The 20,150-nt window shown below is 59.4% G+C and overlaps 1 protein-coding gene across 5 annotated transcripts in view; it reads left to right on the plus strand.

Annotated features, from left to right (window-relative positions):
• CASZ1 (castor zinc finger 1) overlaps positions 1 to 20,150 on the plus strand; it is a 155,340-nt gene that overhangs the window by 127,076 nt on the left and 8,114 nt on the right. For all 5 annotated transcript variants that reach the window (XM_059875712.1, XM_059875714.1, XM_059875713.1 and 2 more), the window contains 14 exons: positions 455 to 943; positions 3,886 to 4,720; positions 6,091 to 6,159; positions 7,784 to 7,874; positions 8,631 to 8,795; positions 9,722 to 9,894; positions 10,160 to 11,007; positions 13,338 to 13,473; positions 13,711 to 13,774; positions 15,092 to 15,246; positions 15,390 to 15,512; positions 16,361 to 16,699; positions 18,208 to 18,406; positions 19,235 to 19,406. In XM_059875712.1, coding sequence (XP_059731695.1) covers positions 455 to 943; positions 3,886 to 4,720; positions 6,091 to 6,159; positions 7,784 to 7,874; positions 8,631 to 8,795; positions 9,722 to 9,894; positions 10,160 to 11,007; positions 13,338 to 13,473; positions 13,711 to 13,774; positions 15,092 to 15,246; positions 15,390 to 15,512; positions 16,361 to 16,699; positions 18,208 to 18,406; positions 19,235 to 19,406 — 3,858 coding nt within the window. The remainder of the gene's footprint in view (positions 1 to 454; positions 944 to 3,885; positions 4,721 to 6,090; positions 6,160 to 7,783; positions 7,875 to 8,630; positions 8,796 to 9,721; positions 9,895 to 10,159; positions 11,008 to 13,337; positions 13,474 to 13,710; positions 13,775 to 15,091; positions 15,247 to 15,389; positions 15,513 to 16,360; positions 16,700 to 18,207; positions 18,407 to 19,234; positions 19,407 to 20,150) is intronic.

The following is a 20,150-nucleotide window of genomic DNA, read 5'->3' on the forward strand; positions in this document are numbered from 1 at the left end:
CACTAGAATGGCAGCCTCTGGGCATTCCACTGGGGATCTGAGGAATCCCAATCTATTCCCGCTTCTCAGATCTGGAAAGTGGGTTGCCTGGGGCTAGCCAAGCCCCCCAGGGCTGCAGGAGTTGATGGAGGCAGAGTGACATCCTGAGGCACAGCTGGCCTGGCTCCCAGGGCCAGACACGGGGAGGAAGTGTTTCCAGAAGCCAGGGCTGAGAAGAAGACTGTTCCTGTGCGTGAAGTCATTCGTCCATTCGTTCGTTCATTTACAAGATATTTCTGAACCACGGAGTCCATGCCAGGCTCTGAGAATAGAACCCACAGTCTAGTGAGGGGACAGACATGCCTGGTGTCAGGGCAGTGGGGTGGAATGTGACTGGGGAGACCTCTGGCTTGGGGGATGTGGGGCTGTTGAGGTGGGTGGCGGTGCCTCTGACCCCTCTCTTCCATTCCCACAGCTGAAGGCACCCGGTGCACCGACCCGCCCGCAGGAAAGCCCGCGATGGCGGCCAAGCGCAAAGGCGGCCTGAAGCTCAACGCCATCTGCGCCAAGCTGAGCCGCCAGGTGGAGGTGGAGAAGGGTGGGGAGGCCGGTGCCCACACTGAGGGCAGCCCGCTGCAGCCCCGGGACAAAGAGCGCAGTGGCCCCGAGTCTGGGGTGGCCCGGGCCCCCCGCAGCGAAGAAGACAAGAGGCGGGCGGTGATTGAGAAGTGGGTCAACGGGGAGTACAGCGAGGAGCCGGCACCTGCGCCTGTGCTGGGGCGGATCGCCCGGGAGGGCCTGGAGCTGCCGCCCGAGGGCGTCTACATGGTCCAGCCCCAGGGCTGCAGCGACGAGGAGGACCACGGCGAAGAGCCCCCCAAGGACAGCAGCGTCCTGGAGGAGAAGAACTCAGACGGGGCAGCCTCCAAGGATGACGGTGGCCCCAGTGCCAAGCAGGCTTCAGGTGGGTATCTAAGCCCTGGATGGGACAGAACCCCACGAGGAGGAGGGGTGGTGTGTCTACAGAGCACGCCCTCTTCCCTTACTCTTGCTCCAAGTAGTGACCCCTCTTTAGGGCCCATGGAGGACTCCTGAGGAGGTGGGGGCTGGGGCCGAGGTCACGGCTGGCATGGGGGAGAGGAGTCGGGCAGGGGTTGGGGCGGGGGGTGGTGTGGCAGGGGTGAGAAGGGAAGGGCCTGAGAAAGCAGCTTTCCACATGTGTGAGCAGGGTTGCGATGAGCTGCTGAACACACAGTGGGTCTTCAGGAAGACAAATGAATGGGTGGACAGGCAGATGGATGGATGGATGGATGGATGGATAGTGTGTGGGTAGATGGCTCACCACAAGTACCTGCTTGGGAAGGAGCCTGTTGGGGGGCGTAGTACCTGGATATGTGGAGAGGGACAGCCAGCCAGCAGATCCCATTGCACCCACCTGCCCTGGACACGGTCCCCTGGCTGACCTCTCTCCCACGAGATGGCTAAGGCCTTGCTCTTCTGGGGTCCACGTGTCCTTAGATGCAGAGCAGCCCTGAGCTCCTTCTGCTCTGCAGAGGAAGGACCTCAGTTCTGGGTGGGAGGGGGCACGGCCAGGGCTGGAGCTTGGGGCCCGGGCTCTCCTCAGCTCCCCAGCCTCCTTGCAGCGGGCGCCTAGCATCCCGAGCCTCCCCTTCCCCTGCAGCAAGGGGCGCATCTCCTCCCTGCGCGGGGAGCCCTGCGCAGCCACATAATTATGCATATAAGATATAAACAGAGCTGTTTAATTATCCTTCGCCACATCAGTGACAGAGTAATTAACAAACATTGCAAGATCAATGAGGAAAAGTGTGACCTTCAGTTTCCTCTGATAGGAAAAGCCCTTGCCGTTCCCAGACACAAGGTGACTGTGCTGGGCCTGAGGAGTGGGGAGGGACAGGGACCAGGGCCACTGTCCCTTCAGCGCCCCAGTTCCTCCCGGGGGAGTGGCGAGCCAGCACATCAGGAGGCAGGGCTGGAAACTGCCGGTGGCCTCATGGCTCCAGGCCTCACCCCCTCGGGTTTGGGATAGCAGCGGGATGGCAGCATGATGCCAGGCAGGCTCCTCAGCCTGGGCCCTGGAGCTGGGCAGCCAGAGCCCAAGCTGCCCACAGTGGCCTTGGGACTGCAGGCCTCTGGGCTGCCCCCGGGACCCCTGCCTGGCCCCCTCCCTGCTCTAAGCCGTCTGCCCTTCAAAGCCTTCTGATTCTCTGCCATATATAGCGAGGGCTCAGCTGCCTCCAGCTATTTTTAGCCCCTTTCCCTGGTCCCTGAGCCACTGAATCTAGCATCCAGAGCCCACCCCTCCCAGGCTGGGTCCCCCACCCCAAGTGGCTTGAGGTCAGGACGGCAGCCCACCAGCCAGCCAGCCCAGGGGGACAGCCATCTGTTGGTTCCCTGAGTCACTCTCCCCACCTTGGGGGCCGGGTGCTGTCCATGACTGTTCTGTCCTCACCCGGAGGGCCCCAGACCCCACAGAACTGCCCTCCTCCCCTCCTCCCAGGAGCGCAGAGGCTCTGTCTACATGCTGCTAGGTTTTCTCTTGTGCTGGAGCCCAGACCGGCTCTCAGACCACCTCCGGGTGGGGTTGGGGGTGGGAGAAGAGCCCGCTGCTGGGGGCTGGCCACACCTTTCCCTGGCTGGGCTGTTAGGACCTCCCAGCCTGGAGCTCTGTGCCCGAGTGTGCAGGCTCAGACAGGAGTAGAGAGAACACATGTCCTCTGGGGCCCGACGAGTCTCACCCACCTGCGTGTCCCCACCCCTGACTCGGGGTGGCGTATAGCTGGTGGTCGGTGTTAGTGAGTGCGCAGGAAGACACGTCCTGGGGGTGGGGGCGTCCCACAGGCTTGCAGTGGTGGCACATTGTGTGTGGAAGGGGGTTCGTCTCCAGGGAACAGCCCCAGGCCAAATGGGACAGTCTTGGGAAGCTGGATGTGGAGTTTGAGGTGGTCTGGATACACTTGTATGTGTGTCTCGGACGATCACTAGGACATGAGCTTGTGAGAGTGTGTGTGCATGCACGGCCCCACGGGGAGGTGGCTGCGGGGGACTCCCCGTGTGCCCTGCCATGGACACTGGAGTGAGAGATGCGGACCGTCAGCTGCTGTGTCTCCGGCCCTGACTCTCCTCGGGGTGGCCCACCCTTGTGCGTGAACACGAGTGACCAGAGGGTGGCAGGGAGGTTTGTAGGCCTCCCCATGTCATAAGTCTTGGCTCGGGTGGGGCCTTGAGGGAGTCTGAGCCTCACATCAGCAGGCTCTCTGCCCCCTTGGCCTTGTTGTCTGGGGCCGTTAGCAACTTGGGGGTCTGGGAGGGGCCAAGAGGACAGGTTCTGAGAAGGCTTCGGGCAAGCCCCTCGTCCTCCTCCCGAGGATCAGGGGTCTGTGTGTCCATTTCTGGGGGGAGTGAAGGTCTGCCAGGCCAACTCTGCCAGGCCCACCCCGACTGGTCCCCAAGGGTCCTCCTGACTGCCCAGCCACTGGCTCACAACCCTACCTGTCCCCAGCCCCCATTCCCACCCCCACCCCAGAGGCAGGTTGAGATCTGGCCTTACTTCCAGTAAAATGACTTCTCTTTCATATTAGGCCAAGGCGAGAGAGCGGAGACATTTATGAAACTTTGTTTAATGTACTGAAAAGCCATCGGCCAGAACATTTAGGAAATTGATTTTCCTGGCATTGATGAACTCGTTTTATTTTACCCCAGTATTAATTACTTTTTTTTTAAACAAATTAATTTAAGAGTCGTAAAACCTAACAAGTGAGCCAAATGTCCATAGATCATGTCCTGCTCCGCCCCTCCCCAGGCCGGCCCTCTCCCTCTCTGGGGGTGGCCTGTCCCTTGGCTACCCTGCTCCCTCCCAGAGGTGACAGCCCCTCTCCTCTCCCATAGGAGAGGCCTCTTCACTGCGGGACTACGCGGCCTCCACAATGACTGAGTTCCTTGGCATGTTTGGTTACGACGACCAGAACACGAGGGACGAGCTGGCCAGGAAGATCAGCTTTGAGAAGCTGCATGCGGGCTCCACCCCCGAGGCGGCCACCTCCTCCGCGCTGCCCGCCTCCGAGGACGCCCTCAGCAAGCGGGCGCGGTTCTCCAAGTACGAGGAGTACATCCGCAAGCTCAAGGCTGGCGAGCAGCTGTCCTGGCCGGCCCACGGCACCACGGCTGAGGGGCGGGCAGGCAAGGAGGCGCTGGGCCCCCTGCCCGGCCTGCGGCTTCCCAGTAGCACCACGCACCTGGAGACCAAGGCCACCATCCTGCCCCTGCCCTCGCACAGCAGCGTCCCCATGCAGGGCCTGGTGGCCCGCGCCTCCAAGTACGACTTTTTCATCCAGAAACTGAAGACGGGCGAGAACCTGCGGCCCCAAAACGGGAGCGCCTACAAGAAGCCGTCCAAGTACGACCTGGAGAACGTCAAGTACCTGCACCTCTTCAAACCCGGGGAGGGCAGCCCCGACATGGGTGGGGCCATCGCCTTCAAGACGGGCAAGGTGGGGCGCCCCTCCAAGTACGACGTCCGGGCCATCCAGAAGCCTGGCCCCGCCAAGGTTCCGCCCACCCCCAGCCTGGCTCCCGCACCCCTCGCCAGCGTGCCCACCGCTCCCAGTGCCCCTGGGCCAGGCCCTGAGCCATCTGCCTCCCTGCCTTTCAACACTCCCGAGTACCTGAAGTCAACCTTCTCCAAAACAGACTCCATCACCACGGGGACCGTCTCCACTGTCAAGTAAGGCGTGCGCCACCCTCACTGCCAGCCCTGAGTCCAGCACTGGGTGACCCAGAGACCCACTTTCTGCCTCTGAAGCTCACACTTGTGGACACATGTACCCGCATCTTACGCACATCCACTGTGCACCCAGATTCTCACACGTACTTACACACACACACAGCCTGCATAATCACTCACACCCAGTTCACAGACACACACACTATACATCTTGCTGTGTGCACACACCCTCACACACCACATACAGGCAAACCTTGTTTGCGCTTTGAAGATGTCGCGTGTTCTTGTGCACTGAAGGTTTGTGGCAACCCTGCGTTGTCAGCTGATGGTTAGCGTTTTTTAGCAGTAAAGCCTTTTTTAATTAAGACATGTGCATGGTTTTTCCAGACATGATACTATTGCACAATTAATGGACTACAGTATGGCATAAGCATACCTTTTCTGTACTCTGGGAAACCAAAAAAGTTCACGTGACTCGCTTCATTGTGACCGTCACTTGATCATGGTGGTCTGGAAGCGAGCCTACATCATCTCCAAGGCCTGCCTGTGCTTCTGTGCACTTGCTCCCCTGCTGACACACCTGCCACAGAGTACTGTAACCCCATCTGCCCACAGCAGGCTTTCTCTGCCTGCCACCACGAGGGTCAGCTGCGGGCTTACGGTTGGCTGGGAAAACCCTACGCTGGGTTGGGGGTTCTGGGCTCCAAGCTGGTGGCCTTGGCTCCTGGATTCAGAGCCTGGGCTGTGTGACTGGCAGCAGGAGGTGGTAGGAGGCTGGGGCAGGCGGACCCCACGTGAAGCCCTCGGCAGTGGCAAAATGACGGATGGATCCATGTGTGGGGCTGAGAATACCTTTCCCCACAGCCATCCCTCTTGGGGGAGGGCCAGAAACCTGAGAGCTGGTCTAGAGAGCCGCCCTCGGCACAGGGGGTGTCGGGGGGCTTTTCCGACCCCTCAGCCACACTTGCTTGGTGCTGCTCTTGCCCTTTCCCCCGGGGTCTTCCCCAGTGGTCCCTGGTACCCCTCTTCAGCCAGCAGTGTCCTGACCCCGCTGTGTGCAAGAGGGGCTTGGCCCCAGCTTCCCAGGCCTCCTGAGGGTTGGACTCTAGGTCAGACCCATGTTCAGGGTGGAGCCCTCCAGCCCTGCCAGCTTGAGACAGCCTAGTCCTTGCCGAAGGTGGGCCAACTGAACCCAGCTGTGCTAGTTTTCTGCCAAAGGACTTTTCCCATCCCACCTCAAGTGCCCAGGATGCTACAGAGCAAGGGAGATGAGGGTCAGGACCCCACGGCAGGGAGCTGCCCCCAGACACGCCTGGGGCAGGAGGCCGCCTCGTCCACTCATCAGCTGTGCCCTGTGTGTCTCTCACCAGGAACGGATTGCCCACAGATAAACCAGCTGTCACTGAAGATGTAAACATTTACCAGAAATATATTGCCAGGTAGGCCCCTCGGGAGGAGACTGCCCTGGAGAGGTGGGCGGGGTAGGAATGCTGGGGACCGTGGGACCGCATGCCCATCTGACCGCTAGTATCAGCTGCCTGCTGCCTCCTTACCCCCACACACTCCTGCTTCCAGATTCCCTCCAGGGACTGCCCTCTGCCCCATCTCAGAGCCCCCGCCCCCTTCATGGGGTCCAGACCACAGACCCTTAAGTAGCTTGTACCCCAGGCAGGACTCGGGTACCTGAAAGGGCCCGCTAGCAGGGCCCGGCCACAGGTGAGCACAGGGCCCCCCTCCACAGCTAATCCAGAGCCTTGGTGGGGGTGGGGTGCAGGGAGGGCAATGCAAGCCACTGTGGAACAGTAAGGGGATAAGAAGGGGTGTGGGCAGGTGGCCTCAGTGTGCAACGACCCCCCCCCAACCCCAGGCTAGACCTTGACCCTCACCACCTGACTGCAGGCCTGCCCCTTTACCTCCTTAAGGCAGCGGGCTTGGCAGGTGAAGAAACTTCACCTCATCAGATTCCCCAGCTCAGGCCCCCGGCGGGCAGTACCTGGCGGAGCAGCACCTGGCTGGGGCAGCACCTGGCCGGGCCAGGCCCCGGCAGCCGTCTTTCTGCTAATCTCCGTCCCTCTCTGTGTCTCCCTCCTGTCCCTCCTTGTCTTTTCAGCTTTGCTGTGCTCTCTTTATTATTATTATTATCATTATTATTAGTGCCTCAGCAGATGGCTCTTTTGGCAGCTTCAGCTTAAATCTTTATTCGCAAGTGGTTCTCCCCGTTACATAGGCTTCCCCTCACTCGCTCCATGGTGGGGCAGGCAGGCTGAGCCCACCACCGTGTCCACAGTTGTCATGGTGTGTTCTCCCCAGGTGGTCATCATTCAGGCTGCAGGATCCCCCACTCTGGCAGTCTTGGACCCCGGAGATGGCCCAGGGCGCTCTGGACCACAGGCAGTGGTGGCCAGGCAGCTAGTAGGGGCTCCAAGCTGGGGAGTTGGCCGGAGAACATGCTCCCTACCACGGGAAGCCAAACAGATGCTGGGCTTTAAAAATTCATCACTCTGGACTGTTTCAAGTGTCGAGAAAACCCAGGACAGAGAGAGCCCTTTAACACTTCTCAGTCACAGGGCCGTGAGCTGGCCCGACTGGGGTCCCCAGCACCTGACCCGGCGCTGGGTGGGGAGTGGGAGGGCAGCACCTGCAGAAACAGCGGCTGGGCTGCCTTGGGGCTCATGCCTTCCCCACCTCATCCCATCCCATCCTAGGCTTCTTCCCCTGACCCTGCTCTGGCCTCTGCCTTGGCCCCGCTTCCTCCATGCAACATTGGCACCAGGCCTCTGTGCCCCCCAACCCGGCCCGGCATTCCCTCTTGGGGCAGATAAGGCTCATTCTGCAGCTCAGTGGGTCTGGGATTCCCAGCGGCCCCCTCACTCTCCTTGGCCTTCTCAGCCTCTGCTTCACGGACACAGGGGCTACCTCTGCCCCTCCAGATCTCTACCCAAGGCCCCCACACCCCAGAAGCAGTCCTCTGGAGCACAGACACAGACTCTTCTCAGCCACAGAGGCTGAGGACCCTGGAGCTGGCATCCAGAGAGGCCTGAGCCCACCCCCTCTTCCCTGCAGGTTCTCAGGCAGTCAGCACTGTGGCCACATCCACTGCGCCTACCAGTACCGCGAGCACTACCACTGCCTCGACCCCGAGTGCAACTACCAGGTATGTCCCGTGGGCACTGGCCGTGCTCCTGCAGGCTGGCACAGCAGCGGAGGAGCCTCCTGGAAGTAGGACAGGACTGCTGGGTTCTGCTTGGGCCACCTGAACTTGACTTGGGCAGGAAGAGAGGCCAGAAAAACTCCCAGCCTGTCCACATTCCCAGATTGCTGCCCACAGGTGTCTGATGGGGTCTGGAGCCCTCTGCCTCCCCAGTAATAATTATTCTTGCTCCAATGCACTGAGTCCACCACGCACCAAGGACTTCTCAGACAGCCTGCATACCTTGTCTAGTCAGCTCTTTCCAGTGTCCTCATGAGGCTGGTACTACTGCCCCATTTTACAGATGATTATGTTGAAGTTCAGGTAGACTGTCCCTTATGTTCAAAGCTCATCCTCTGGTGAGTGCAGAGCAAGCAAATGAGAGGGGAATGCAGGTGGTCTGTCTCACCAGGGAGCCCAGCCTGGCAGGGCCCATTGGTGATACTAGACAAAATGAGTTGTCACCTGTCAGAGGCCTTGGCTGAAAGGCCTGGCTCGGATTCATCTTCTCTGCTTCCGGGCCTGATGATGGAGAGACATGGAGAAGGTCAGGGAAGGATCTGTGGTTCTGGAACCTTCTAAATTATTCCCTCCCAAGTCCAGGGTGCTGGCCTTGGGGCGGTCTGGGCTGCCTCGACCCAAATAGAGTTCTTTGTAAGGAGAACAGGAGGGCCCTGGGGCCAGGCGCGGCCTCCCACCCACCAGGCCCTCTCCCGGCAGAGGTTCACGAGCAAGCAGGACGTGATCCGGCACTACAACATGCACAAGAAGCGGGACAACTCCCTGCAGCACGGCTTCATGCGCTTCAGCCCGCTGGACGACTGCAGCGTCTACTACCATGGCTGCCACCTCAACGGGAAGAGCACCCACTACCACTGCATGCAGGTGCCCCGCCCCCACCCTCGCCCCCACCCTGCCCCGGAGGCTGGCCTGCCCAGGGCGGGGCGCCTCCCCTTCTCCTTTCTGTCAGAGAGGGTCTCTGGGGCTCAGGCTCGGGCAGTGCCCGGTGGGCCCGGGTGGGGCCTTCCCCATGGCCATACTTGGTGTGGGTGCAATTCAGCGAGCTGTTTATACAGACCGACATTTTTCAGGCTTTAACACCAAGAGCAGCATTGCAAATGGTTCCTGAGGAGGTTTTTGTTTAATTCTTTGTTTTAATGCCACGCAGAGTCTGGGCTTTTTCAAGGTGTCAGGTCCAGGGGGAGCGACTTTGGGTTGCAAATAGCAGCCGCCGCACCTCCCCCGATATTTGTCAGGGGGTTGTTATGGCCTCTGTGAAACAACCTGGGCCAGGAGGAGAGGGGGGCTTGCTCTCCGGGCTCTGAGATGGTGCAGACACTGGCACGGCCCAGCCCTCAAGAGTGTTCGGATTCCACTGGTTTTTACTCAATATGGCAACGCTGCCTGCCTTGGCCCAGCTCGGGTGGGGTAGGGAGGGCCCGGTGCCAGGAACTGTCCGCCAAGCAAGTCCCTGGGCTAAAGGTGACTGCCAGGCCCCTGGGTCCAGCCCTGCTCACTCAGGGGGCTTCAGAGGTAGAGCCACAGATTGGGGACCCAAAAGCTACCTCCTGCAGCACAGGACTCCCACGCCTGTGTGGGGAGGTGTCCCAGGCTCTCTGAAGACAGACTGTACTCAGCACAGACCAGGCCCTGGGGGGCCTGATGGGTCATCCTTCATTAACTGCAATCCCACCAGTTGGATGTTGATGGGTGCTGAAGCTCCCCCACTGGGGTCAACTGCACCTGGAGGAACAGCCTCCCTGAGCTCACCGGGTGCCTGGCCCCCCTGACTGCCGATCTGGCCCCTGCAGGTGGGCTGTAACAAGGTGTACACGAGCACGTCAGACGTGATGACCCATGAGAACTTCCATAAGAAGAACACCCAGCTCATCAACGACGGCTTCCAGCGCTTCCGTGCCACCGAGGACTGCGGCACGGCCGACTGCCAGTTCTACGGGCAGAAGACCACGCACTTCCACTGCAGGTGAGCGGAGGCGGCTGGGGAGGCTCCTGGCCTGGGGAGGGCCGGAAGGCAGGGCCCCAGGTCCCTGGGTGGCTCGGAGCCCCGCCTCCTCAGGGCAGTAGGAACAGGAGCCAAGGGCTGCTCAGAGGCCCCGCCTGAGTGTCCAGCCTGGTCTTCCACCCCGAGGCCCATCCCTCCCGGGGCCACCGTGGGAGCAGGGCAGGGAGTCCTCCTGACCTTGCGAGGCCCCATGACAGCCTCCCTATGTGCCCCCCCTTACCCCCAGGCGCCCCGGCTGCACGTTCACCTTCAAGAACAAGTGTGACATCGAGAAGCACAAAAGCTACCACATCAAGGACGACGCCTACGCCAAGGACGGCTTCAAGAAGTTCTACAAGTACGAGGAGTGCAAGTATGAGGGCTGCGTGTACAGCAAGGCCACCAACCACTTCCACTGCATCCGCGCCGGCTGCGGCTTCACCTTCACCTCCACCAGCCAGATGACCTCGCACAAGCGCAAGCACGAGCGCAGGCACATACGCGCCTCCAGCTCCGGCGTGCTGGGGCTGCCACCCTCGCTGCTGGGCACCAAGGACACGGAGCACGAGGAGTCCAGCAACGACGACCTGGTCGACTTCTCGGCCCTGAGCAGCAAGAACTCCAGCCTGAGCGCCTCCCCCACTAGCCAGCAGTCCTCCGCCTCCCTGGCCACGGCCACTGCCGCCTCCGAGGCCGTGCCCAGCGCCACCAAGCCTCCCAACAGCAAGATCTCGGGGCTGCTGGCCCAGGGCCTGCCCAGCTCCATCCCCCTGGCGCTGGCCCTCTCCAACTCTGGCCTGGCCAGCGCCGCACCCTACTTCCCCATCCTTCCTGGCCGGGGCAGCGCCTCCCTGCCAGTGGGTGCCCCCGGCCTCATGGGTGCCATGTCGTCCGGGACAGCAGGCTCAGCAACCCCTGACACGCCCGCCCTGGCAGCCTCGGGAGCTGGTGACTCGGCGGCGGCGGGGGCTGCCTCAGTCCCCGTGCCCCCTGCCTCCATCATGGAGAGGATCTCAGCCAGCAAAGGCCTCATCTCGCCCATGATGGCCAGGCTGGCCGCAGCCGCCCTCAAGCCCTCTGCCCCCTTTGACCCAGGTGAGCAGGCTGGGCCCTGCCTGGGAAGCCCACTCCTCTCCAACCCCAGGAGCTCACTGACCCCCGCGCAGAGCAGAGTAGGGGTGTTTGGCAAGGGGGCCTTTCTATCCCTGGCCCCAAGTCCCCTGCACCCCTCTTTCCTGGTCTCTGCCTCCATCCTCTTTATTTCCTTTTTGGGGCCCCTTTCTCTGACCTGCCCATCCCAGGCAACTCCTGTTTCTGTCTTTTCATCTGTGAAGTAGGGGCAGTAATCCCGGCCTCACAGGGTACCTGTGCATCCCCGGGGCCTCTGCAAGCTCCCCCTACCCTGCCATGTCACAAGTCCAGCCCCAGTGGGAGCCGTCCCTGAGCCCCAGGCTTCCCTGGGACCTCCTCCAGATGATGGGAGGGGACACGACTTCAGCCCAGGGCTAGGGTGGCCGCACTGCAGGGATGCTCAGGGGATTCCGGCCTGGACAGCCCCTTGAGACCAAGGATGCCTTGCCCAGGCTCTCGCTCTCCATCAGCACTGTAACAGTCGCACGTTCTGTGATAGTGGGGGTGTTCCATTCTGCACTGTTCAATATGGTAGCCCCTTGTCACGTGGCTGTTGCGTGCTTGAAATTGGCTAGTGGGACCAAGACCTGGATTGGGGTTTCTTTCAGTTGAGCCACATCCGGTCAGTGGCTGCTGTGTTGGAGTTGCCAGGATCATGTCTCTGTCTTTCATCTGGCCCATCATGGAAAGTGATTCCCCTTTCTCTCAAATTTTCTGCTCCTTAAAAAATTGTTCTACTTTTTTTCCCCTCTGAATTTTTTTTTTTTTTTTTTTGGCTTTTTTGTTTCCCTTGCTCCTCTTTATCTGTTTCCCCCCATCCAGGTAATTAGCATTAGTAAGATCTTTAAGAAGAGTTCTGCTTTTGTCTGGGACCGGGCTCACTTCATTCATCCATTCATCAACCACTTTTGCTCACTGAGGGCAGCTTGTTGCAGAGCCAGGAGCCAGGCTGGGGGCTGGGGACATGGTGGGGAAGACAACAAAGTCCTTGCCTTGTAGAGCTGATGGAATAGTGGGGGGATATACTGATCCCAAATACACCCCCTGGGAGGTGGCCAAGTTGGCCCTCAGTAGTCTGGCTCCTGAAAATGTCTCGAGACTCACCAAGACTGAGAGTCCCTGTGGTCCCCCCGAGCTTGAGCTGGCTGGAGGGTCAGAGCCCTGTTTCCCTGGGGACCCTGCGCTAGTGGCTTTGGGCAGCTCCTGGAATGTGGACTCTGAGTTCTGAAAACTAGAGCGTCTTCCCACTGGGATACTCCTGTCAGCCGACACCCACCTTCTACTCCACGTGTCGGGAGGGTCAGGCCAGACTGCCCAGGGCCGTGCACCTCTGGTCAGGTGCCTGCAGGCTGGGGCCACACAGGGCTTGGTGGCCAGGCTGTCAAGTACTTTCTTTTCTTAAGAAAAAGCTCCTTCCCCGAAAAGAAAGGTCAAGTGAAGGGGAGGGGGCCATTTTCCTTTATTTTTTAATAAAATGACACTTGCTGTCTGTGAAGCAGCTCTCTGTCAGCTGCAGCGCCTTGGGGCAGATTAATATTTCAGTCACTGGGGATTGTGGGGAAAGGCTCCGTGGACATGTTCCTGTCAGCAACTTATTTGGCCCTGTTCTGCTTGGCCTCCTGAGTCTTCTGCCCACCCAGCTCCAGCCTTTGCACCCATGCCCACACCCCGCCCGCTCCCCCCACCCACCCCATCCAGCCCTGCCTGGCAAGGGTGGGCCTCATATCCCTGCCCTGGACAGCTTGACGGGCGAGGTCACATAGTTTGAACCGCTCTGATTGGCTGTCAGCTTCCATAGCCCTGACACAGCAGATGCCCCTCCTGGGCATGCTCAGTGGAAGGCAGGGCCGTCGCCCCGGCAACAGTGGGGACGGGACCCGCGGAGGGGGCGCAGCTCCCAGTCTAGATCTGCCACTTTCCCTCAGCATTAACAGAGTCTTTAATAAAAGCCTAAGCGGCAGCCCCACAAATTGACTGTGACAGTCGGTGGAGAAAATGAAGGGCCCCCACCCCCGTCCCAGCCCCCTCCCCAGCCTACCGCCCTTCTCCTCCAGGAGGCCCTGAGCCAGGACAACTTTGACATAATTTTGCAATAATTATCACTTGAAGAATTGCCACACAGGGGGAAGCGTCACAAGCGATCTTGTCAGTGGGGAGAACCACTGACCAGCAGTCAAGGCTCCCCGAGGGCCTCAGCCCACCCGGCCCGCCGTCTTCCCCTTGGGGGGTTCCGGTTGGTGCCCCTATGAAGCCCTCGGTCCCTCTAACACCGTCTTCCCTCCCCTCCCCTGTAGGAAACGGGCAGCAGGCCACCCCTGCCAGGTTCCCCCCAGCCCCGGTGAAGCAGGAGCCCGGTGAGAGTGCTGGCGCCCCAGGTCCCCACGAGGCCTCCCAGGACCGCAGTTTAGACCTGACTCTGAAGGAGCCCAGGTGAGGGGAGGCCCAGGCCTCCCAGCTCTGCCCCCTGCAGGAGGCTCTGGGGACAGCACCCTCAGAGCCAGACCCCTTGGGGCCAGGGGCCCACCTCTCCTGACCAGGGGTCACCCACCTGCCCCGGGAAATGTAGCTGGGCGGGGCCAGTGCCCCATGGGCCGACTGGGAGGGGTGACTCTCCGGGCTCGGTCCCACGAACGTCTGAGCTAAAGCCCCTTGGTTTGTGTGTTCCAGTAATGAATCAAATGGCCACGCAGTCCCGGCAAATTCATCTCTTTTATCCTCGCTTATGAATAAGGTAAGAACCATCCATCACACGCCTCCCATTCCCCCACCCAGAGAAATTAAAGCTATGCTGGGGGGTGGGGGGGATGTGTTTGTTTTTTAATGTTTTGCCTCTAATAAGATGAGTTTGTACCATTTAAATTTTGAGGCCATTTTTCATCGGATATAATTTCAGAGCCACTGCTTACAAATTAATTTAATGAACTGGCTGAAGAAATATATTCCAGCCTCTGACACCCTTTTTTTTTCCCTTCAGATGGAGGGTTCCTAAAGCTTTTCCAGAGCCCTCTAACTTCTTTTGCTCTTAGTTATTAATTTTATTTATTTTATATATTTTTTGTTTGTTTAAAAAGGTGGGGGGGGGGATTAAAGTGGGAGCAAAGCATCAATTTCCACTTTTCGGGTTGAATAATGGTCTTGGACGCCTTCTGCAGAGGTCGCTCCAGAATATTTATTTTAAATAATGCAGGGTCTTTGTAAATTATACATCATCTCAAATATATTTTCCCCCCTTCACATGATAAATTTGACTACGGCAAGATTAATTTGGTTACTGTACACAAGTGACTGCCGAGGAGGGAGCTAGGTCTGGGCCGGACCTCACTGGGTGGGAGTCCCACTGGGCCCTTGGGCTCCTGTTGGCCTTGGCTCCAGGGCGCCCAAGCCTTCCACCTTTCCCCCTCCCCTGGTTGCTCTCTTGCCCCCTTTTTCCATCCTGGGGTCACTGCTCCCTGCACCCCCTTGTTCCTTCCTGTCGGAGCCCTGCACCCCGCCCGTGTGGGTCGAGCTTTTCCACGGGCTCCCCGCCCCCCTCCGCTCCCAGCGGCAGTCTGCCTGTCTTGCTCTCACCCCGTGAGCCTCCCTCCCTCCTTCTCGGCTCCTCCTTTGTGTGCCTTCTCTTGTTCTCAAGGAATTCGTGGGGGTTCCCCCGCATCCCTCCTCCTCCTGCACTTCTTTTGAAAACCTGGCAGGAAAATAACCAGGGAGCCGCGAAGTCTGGGGAAAGCTGGGCTGGAGTGTGTGCCCTGAGTCTCGGCCACAGATTGAGTGATGGCTCCTAGCAGCACGGGGTTTGTGTGGCGGAGCCCTGGCAGCTCTGTGGGGCTGAGGAGGCGCAGCAGGCTGCCTGCGGCGGCATCCATTCATTGTGGGCTCCTGTGCAGCCAAAGCTGCGTGGGGTCGGGCCTCCTCTCCTCCCAGCTGCCAGCACCGTGATGCTCTGGTCAGTTTGGGGAGATCCAAGCAGCCTAGAGCTGCTGCTCGTCCTAGGGCAGTCGGGCCAAGTGTCCTGAGGTCCCCAGCCTGAAGCTTGGGCCTGTCCTCCTGGCAGATGTCTCAGGGCAGCCCCAACCTCGGCAGCCTGTTGAACGTCAAGACGGACACAGAGGGAGGCCCCGCTGGGGAGTCCCCCCCATTCCTGGGCAAGGCTGTGAAGGCGATGGTTCAGGAGAAGCTGTCAGAGCCCTGGAAGGTGTACCTTCGCAGGTGAGGGGCTCTGGGTGAGCAAGGGAGAGGGGAGGGCCAAGCCCACCAGTCCCGGGGGCCAGGGGCCAGGGGCCAGCCCCACCACCCACCCTGGCCTGCCCAGAGCCCCGGGGTCTCCTCTAAGCGGCTGGCTCCTCTGCCAGGTTTGGCACCAAGGACTTCTGCAACGCCCAGTGTGACTTCCTCCACAAGGCCCACTTCCACTGCGTGGTGGAGGAGTGCGGCGCGCTTTTCAGCACCCTGGACGGGGCCATCAAGCACGCCAAGTGAGTGGGGGTCGGGGACCCGTGTAAACCAAGCCCTGTTCATCCCAGCCTGGCTCAGGGCTCGGGGCTGCACAGGCCTCTAACCGCCTTCCAAGCAGGACCCCTGAGACCTCAGAAGCTGAGCTGGCTTCTCAGGCGGTGCTGCCTGGCCAAAGGCAGACTTTCCCATCTTCCCACTAGCTCAGCCCCCAATGAGACCCCCTCAGCCCACCCAGGCCCCACCTGGAGCAGGAGCCCCTTCCGCCCCCAGACCCACCCCCATGTAGCCCTCAGCCCTCCTGCAGACCCAACTCTGACCACAGCAGGGACGCCAGGTGAAGGCCTTTCCAAGCCACAATACTGCATTTGTAGATTCTCTTTGACCTAAAAATAAAAGAAATTAATTTGTAAAGTTCATTGAGCTGAAAAGCAGCAAGCCCAACCGTCTGCTGTAATTGAACCCAGAACTTGTAAACATTTAAAACAGATCTTCACTGCTCTTTAAGCCGCAGGTCAGGCTCTTCTCAGTGCTTAGGCAGCTCCAGCTCTTGGCCTGAGACCCATCTTTAAATCTCAGAGCAGGTTCTTGAAGGGTGGGTTTCCTGAGCCGGGACTTGCTGTGTCCCTAGTAGGGAGGAGCTAGGGACAGCGCATCTAGAAGGTCACCAGGAGGTGTCATTAGGACAGAACCAGGAGCCCAAGAGCCGTTTGCTTTCAGTCCTTCCCTCCTGGCAGCACCTGGCACTGAAGACAAGGTGGGGCACCGGCCCCCTAGTCTTGAGATGGGATTGCCCTCAGGCAGGCAGGCAGGTGCATGGGGAAGGGCGCTCTCCACCCCCACCTGAGACACCCTTTTCTGCCTCTCACAGCTTCCACTTCCGGACGGAGGGAGGAGCAGTGAAAGGAAACCCAGAGGCTGCCTTCCCGGCCTCGGCTGCTGAGACCAAACCCTCCTTGGCCCCCGCGTCCCCTCCAGCGCCACCCGTCACCACAGCCACGGCTTCCTCTCTCGAGGGGCCCACTCCCAGCCTGGCCGCCGTGCCCTCCACCCCCACCCTGCTCGCCTGGAAGCAGCTGGCTTCCACCATACCCCAGATGCCTCAGATTCCAGCATCAGTGCCTCACCTGCCCACTTCGCCCTTGGCAACGACTTCTCTAGAGAACGCCAAGCCCCAGGTCAAACCCGGATTCCTCCAGTTCCAGGAGAAGTGAGTCCCTCGATGAACCGGGAGTCCTGTCTCCCCCGGGTGTCTTGGGAGTAGGTGCTAGCCAGGGCCACTGAGGAGGCACTGCTCCTCGTCTTGCAGGAGCCCCGGCTGTCCCCAGCATCTCTGGGACCCGGTCACCAGGTCATGTCCTTCTAGCCAAAGCTGCTGCTGCTGCTGCTCAGACCTCACTGCCTGTTCCTGGAGCAAGCGGCCGGGGTGGGGGGTGATGGTGGAGGTAGTGGCCACGGTTCTGGAGAGACCGGTGGCAATGCTGTGAGGACCAGCCAGGGTGGGCTGGGAGGGGTGGGCCTCACCCAGCAACGAGGGCTACGTCTCCCTCTGGGCCTCCCTGTTGGTCTCTGTGGTTCCCGCCCACAACTGAATCTCTGCAGGGCAAGCCAAGTCACAGGGGGCAGGGGCAAAGGGGCTAGACCCTCCTCTGGGCTCCCGCCCACCTGCACAATAGCCTGAGCTCTCAGGGGGTGGAAGGGACCTTCCTCAATGGATGGGGTGGCTCCTTGCGGCGAGAACGGTGACTCTGTATCATGATGCGTGTGGCTTCCTGTTCTCAATAAAAGTAATAAATTGGATGTGAACACACACCGCCTGAGTGGCAGCTGTCCTCCCTGTCTGAGCACTTGGGGCTGGGCCCACGGCACAGAAGGGCACCTGCCCTCCGCTCTGACCCTTCCCCACCTTCCCTTCCTCTGTTCACCTCCCCAGCCCTCTTAGCATCCTGGCCTTGGTCAGAGTTTCCACCCAGGCCTGATGTGAATGTAGAGGGCAGCCGTGTTGTCAGCCAGGCCAGGAAGGGTAGAAGCCAGAGCACAGTACCCTCCACTACTGCCAGAAGCCTGGGAAGCAGGGGTCTGGGGCGGGGGGCTGCCGCTCAGGACAGGCAGGGCAGGGCTCACGGGGCACCCCGCCCCACCACTGAGCTGGCTTGCGTTCTCTGCGTGGGTGGGCAGCCCCGAGCTCCAAGCTGACCCTGGAACCAGGACCTGACACCAGGCACAGGTTCCCACTGGCTGAGGCCCCGCGGTAGCAAAGCGTCCTGGTAGGGCTGCCCACCCATCTGCATGCTGTCAGTCAGCCACAGCCAGGGCAGCGCTCGCGCCACGTCAGCCAGGCTTGCGCTGGCATCCCGCCAGGCTGGCAGCACCATCTCTCATTTTCGTATCCAAGAAATGATTGCAGCCATCCTTATCTATAAGCCTGAGGTGTGGCCGTGGAAACTACGTGTCCCAGCATGCAGTGCTCTGGGCAGCCTGCATACCGCAATCCCTCATGCTCCAGCAGAGCTCTAAAAAGAGGGCAAGGTTGCATGCTGGGATTTGTAGTCTCCTCTGGCCAAATGGCCCTGTTGAGCAGGAGGGCAGTCCTGGGGCCATTCCTCTTGAGGGCACCACGGGAGACTGGGGAGAAGAACCCCAGCGTGAGCCAGTGTCAGGACATCGGCGAGGAGGGCACTGGGAATGCCAATGACCTGGGCCGTGGTTTCATTCCAGCGATCCTTGCCTCGCAACGGACTGCAAGTATGCCAACAAGTTCCACTTCCACTGTCTCTTTGGGAACTGCAAGTACGTCTGCAAAACCTCTGGCAAGGCCGAGTCCCACTGCCTGGACCACATCAACCCCAACAACAACCTGGTGAACGTGCGAGACCAGTTTGCTTACTACTCCCTGCAGTGCCTCTGTCCCAACCAGGTCAGCAAGGTGGACGGGCAGGGTGGGGCCTGGGGCGGGAGCAGGGAGGCACAGGGCCATGGATCAGCTCCTCCTGGCAGAGACTCTGTTTCTCACACCCTTTTTAATTGGCTTCCTCCAGACTCTGGAAAGGACACTGTCTGCCCCAGGTCCCTGGAGACCCCTGGGCAGCAGTTCAGCTTGGTGCTCATTTGGTGAGGTCTGTCATTTTATCCTAACCCTCAGTGATGACTCTATGATGAACAGCCACTGGGCACTTGGCATCATTCTGCCCATCCTGGAATGGCTACGCTCCTTTTCTCTAGAGGCCTGGAATTTTAAAACATTGGACAGATATTGAACTGTCTGTGCTCCAGACAGGAAGGGCAGATCAGATTCATTATAAAGGCCTACCTCCAAGATTTGTAGGGGCCACCTGACAGTGCCTTGAGGAGGAGTCTGAACCTAGATCCGGACAAAGAGGTGTACCAGGGTAGATGAGTGATGTCTGCCTGGGTCTGGGCACGCAGAGAAGAGTGCTGGGATAGATTAATGATGTCTGCCCAGGTCTGGGCACACAGAGAAGAGTGCTGGGATAGATTAGTGATGTCTGCTCTGGGTGTGGGTTTAGAGAGATTGGTATGACACCAGATAGGATGCCTTAGTCAAATGACAGAAGGGACTTATGGCTTTTTAAAACGTGAATGATCTTTACACAGTTGTGTTTGCTGATTCTAAATGCGGAAGGACACACAAATGCAAAAGGCCAGCCATAGCCCAGAGGCCTGGGGCAGGTGGGGCTTATGGCCATTGCCTGCCTGGTCCTGACTTTCCTGTCCCTCCCTGCAGCACTGCGAGTTCCGGATGCGTGGGCACTACCACTGTCTCCGAACCGGCTGCTACTTTGTGACCAACATCACCACCAAGCTGCCGTGGCACATAAAGAAGCATGAGAAAGCCGAGCGGCGGGCAGCCAATGGGTTCAAGTACTTCACCAAGCGCGAGGAGTGCGGCAGGCTAGGTACCGCAGGCCAGGGCTGGGGGCAGGAAACTGCTGCGGTGGGCAGGGCTGTGGCTCTGGCCCCAGAGGCCCGGGTGCCACTTCTTGTTGCCACACATCAGGCTCCATGGGTTTTTTTTTAAAATGTCACAGACCAGGCATTGTCAAACTGGGAAAACAGTCAAAACCCCAAAAGCCTGGAAAGAGGGGTGAGGGTGACCCAGAACACTCCAGTCACCCCCAGGGCAATGGCCTGGAGCCTCATCTCTGGTCTCCAGACTTGGTTTCTTTTCTTTTTCAAGAGGGCCTTGCAGGTAAGTTTTAAAAATTCCTGACATTCTCTGCCCTGGGATGTCTTTCCATGGTTTTAACTATTAGGTTTTTATCCATAATGGGCTGTATGATGTTCATTTGTTCATTCACTCACTCAGCAGACATTTTATTTTTTTTATTATTTTTATTTTTTTATTTGACTGTGCTGGGTCTTCTTGCTGTGCGAGGTCTTTCTCTAGTTGCATCGAGCAAGGGACCACCCTCATTATGGCACATGGGCTTGGCAATGCGCTTGTTTTGTTGCAGAACACAGGCTCTAGGTGTTCAGCCTCAGTAGTTGCGGCTCTCAGGCTTATTTGCTCTGTGGCACGTGGGATCTTAGTCTCCTGACCAGAGGTTGAAACCCATTCCCTGCATTGGCAGGTGGATTCATAACCACTGGACCATCAGGGAAGTCTCTCAACAGAGGTTTATTGAAGAGCAGCCATGGGC

This window comes from Bos taurus, chromosome 16, assembly GCF_002263795.3.
Source record: "Bos taurus isolate L1 Dominette 01449 registration number 42190680 breed Hereford chromosome 16, ARS-UCD2.0, whole genome shotgun sequence".
NCBI lineage: Eukaryota > Metazoa > Chordata > Mammalia > Artiodactyla > Bovidae > Bos > Bos taurus.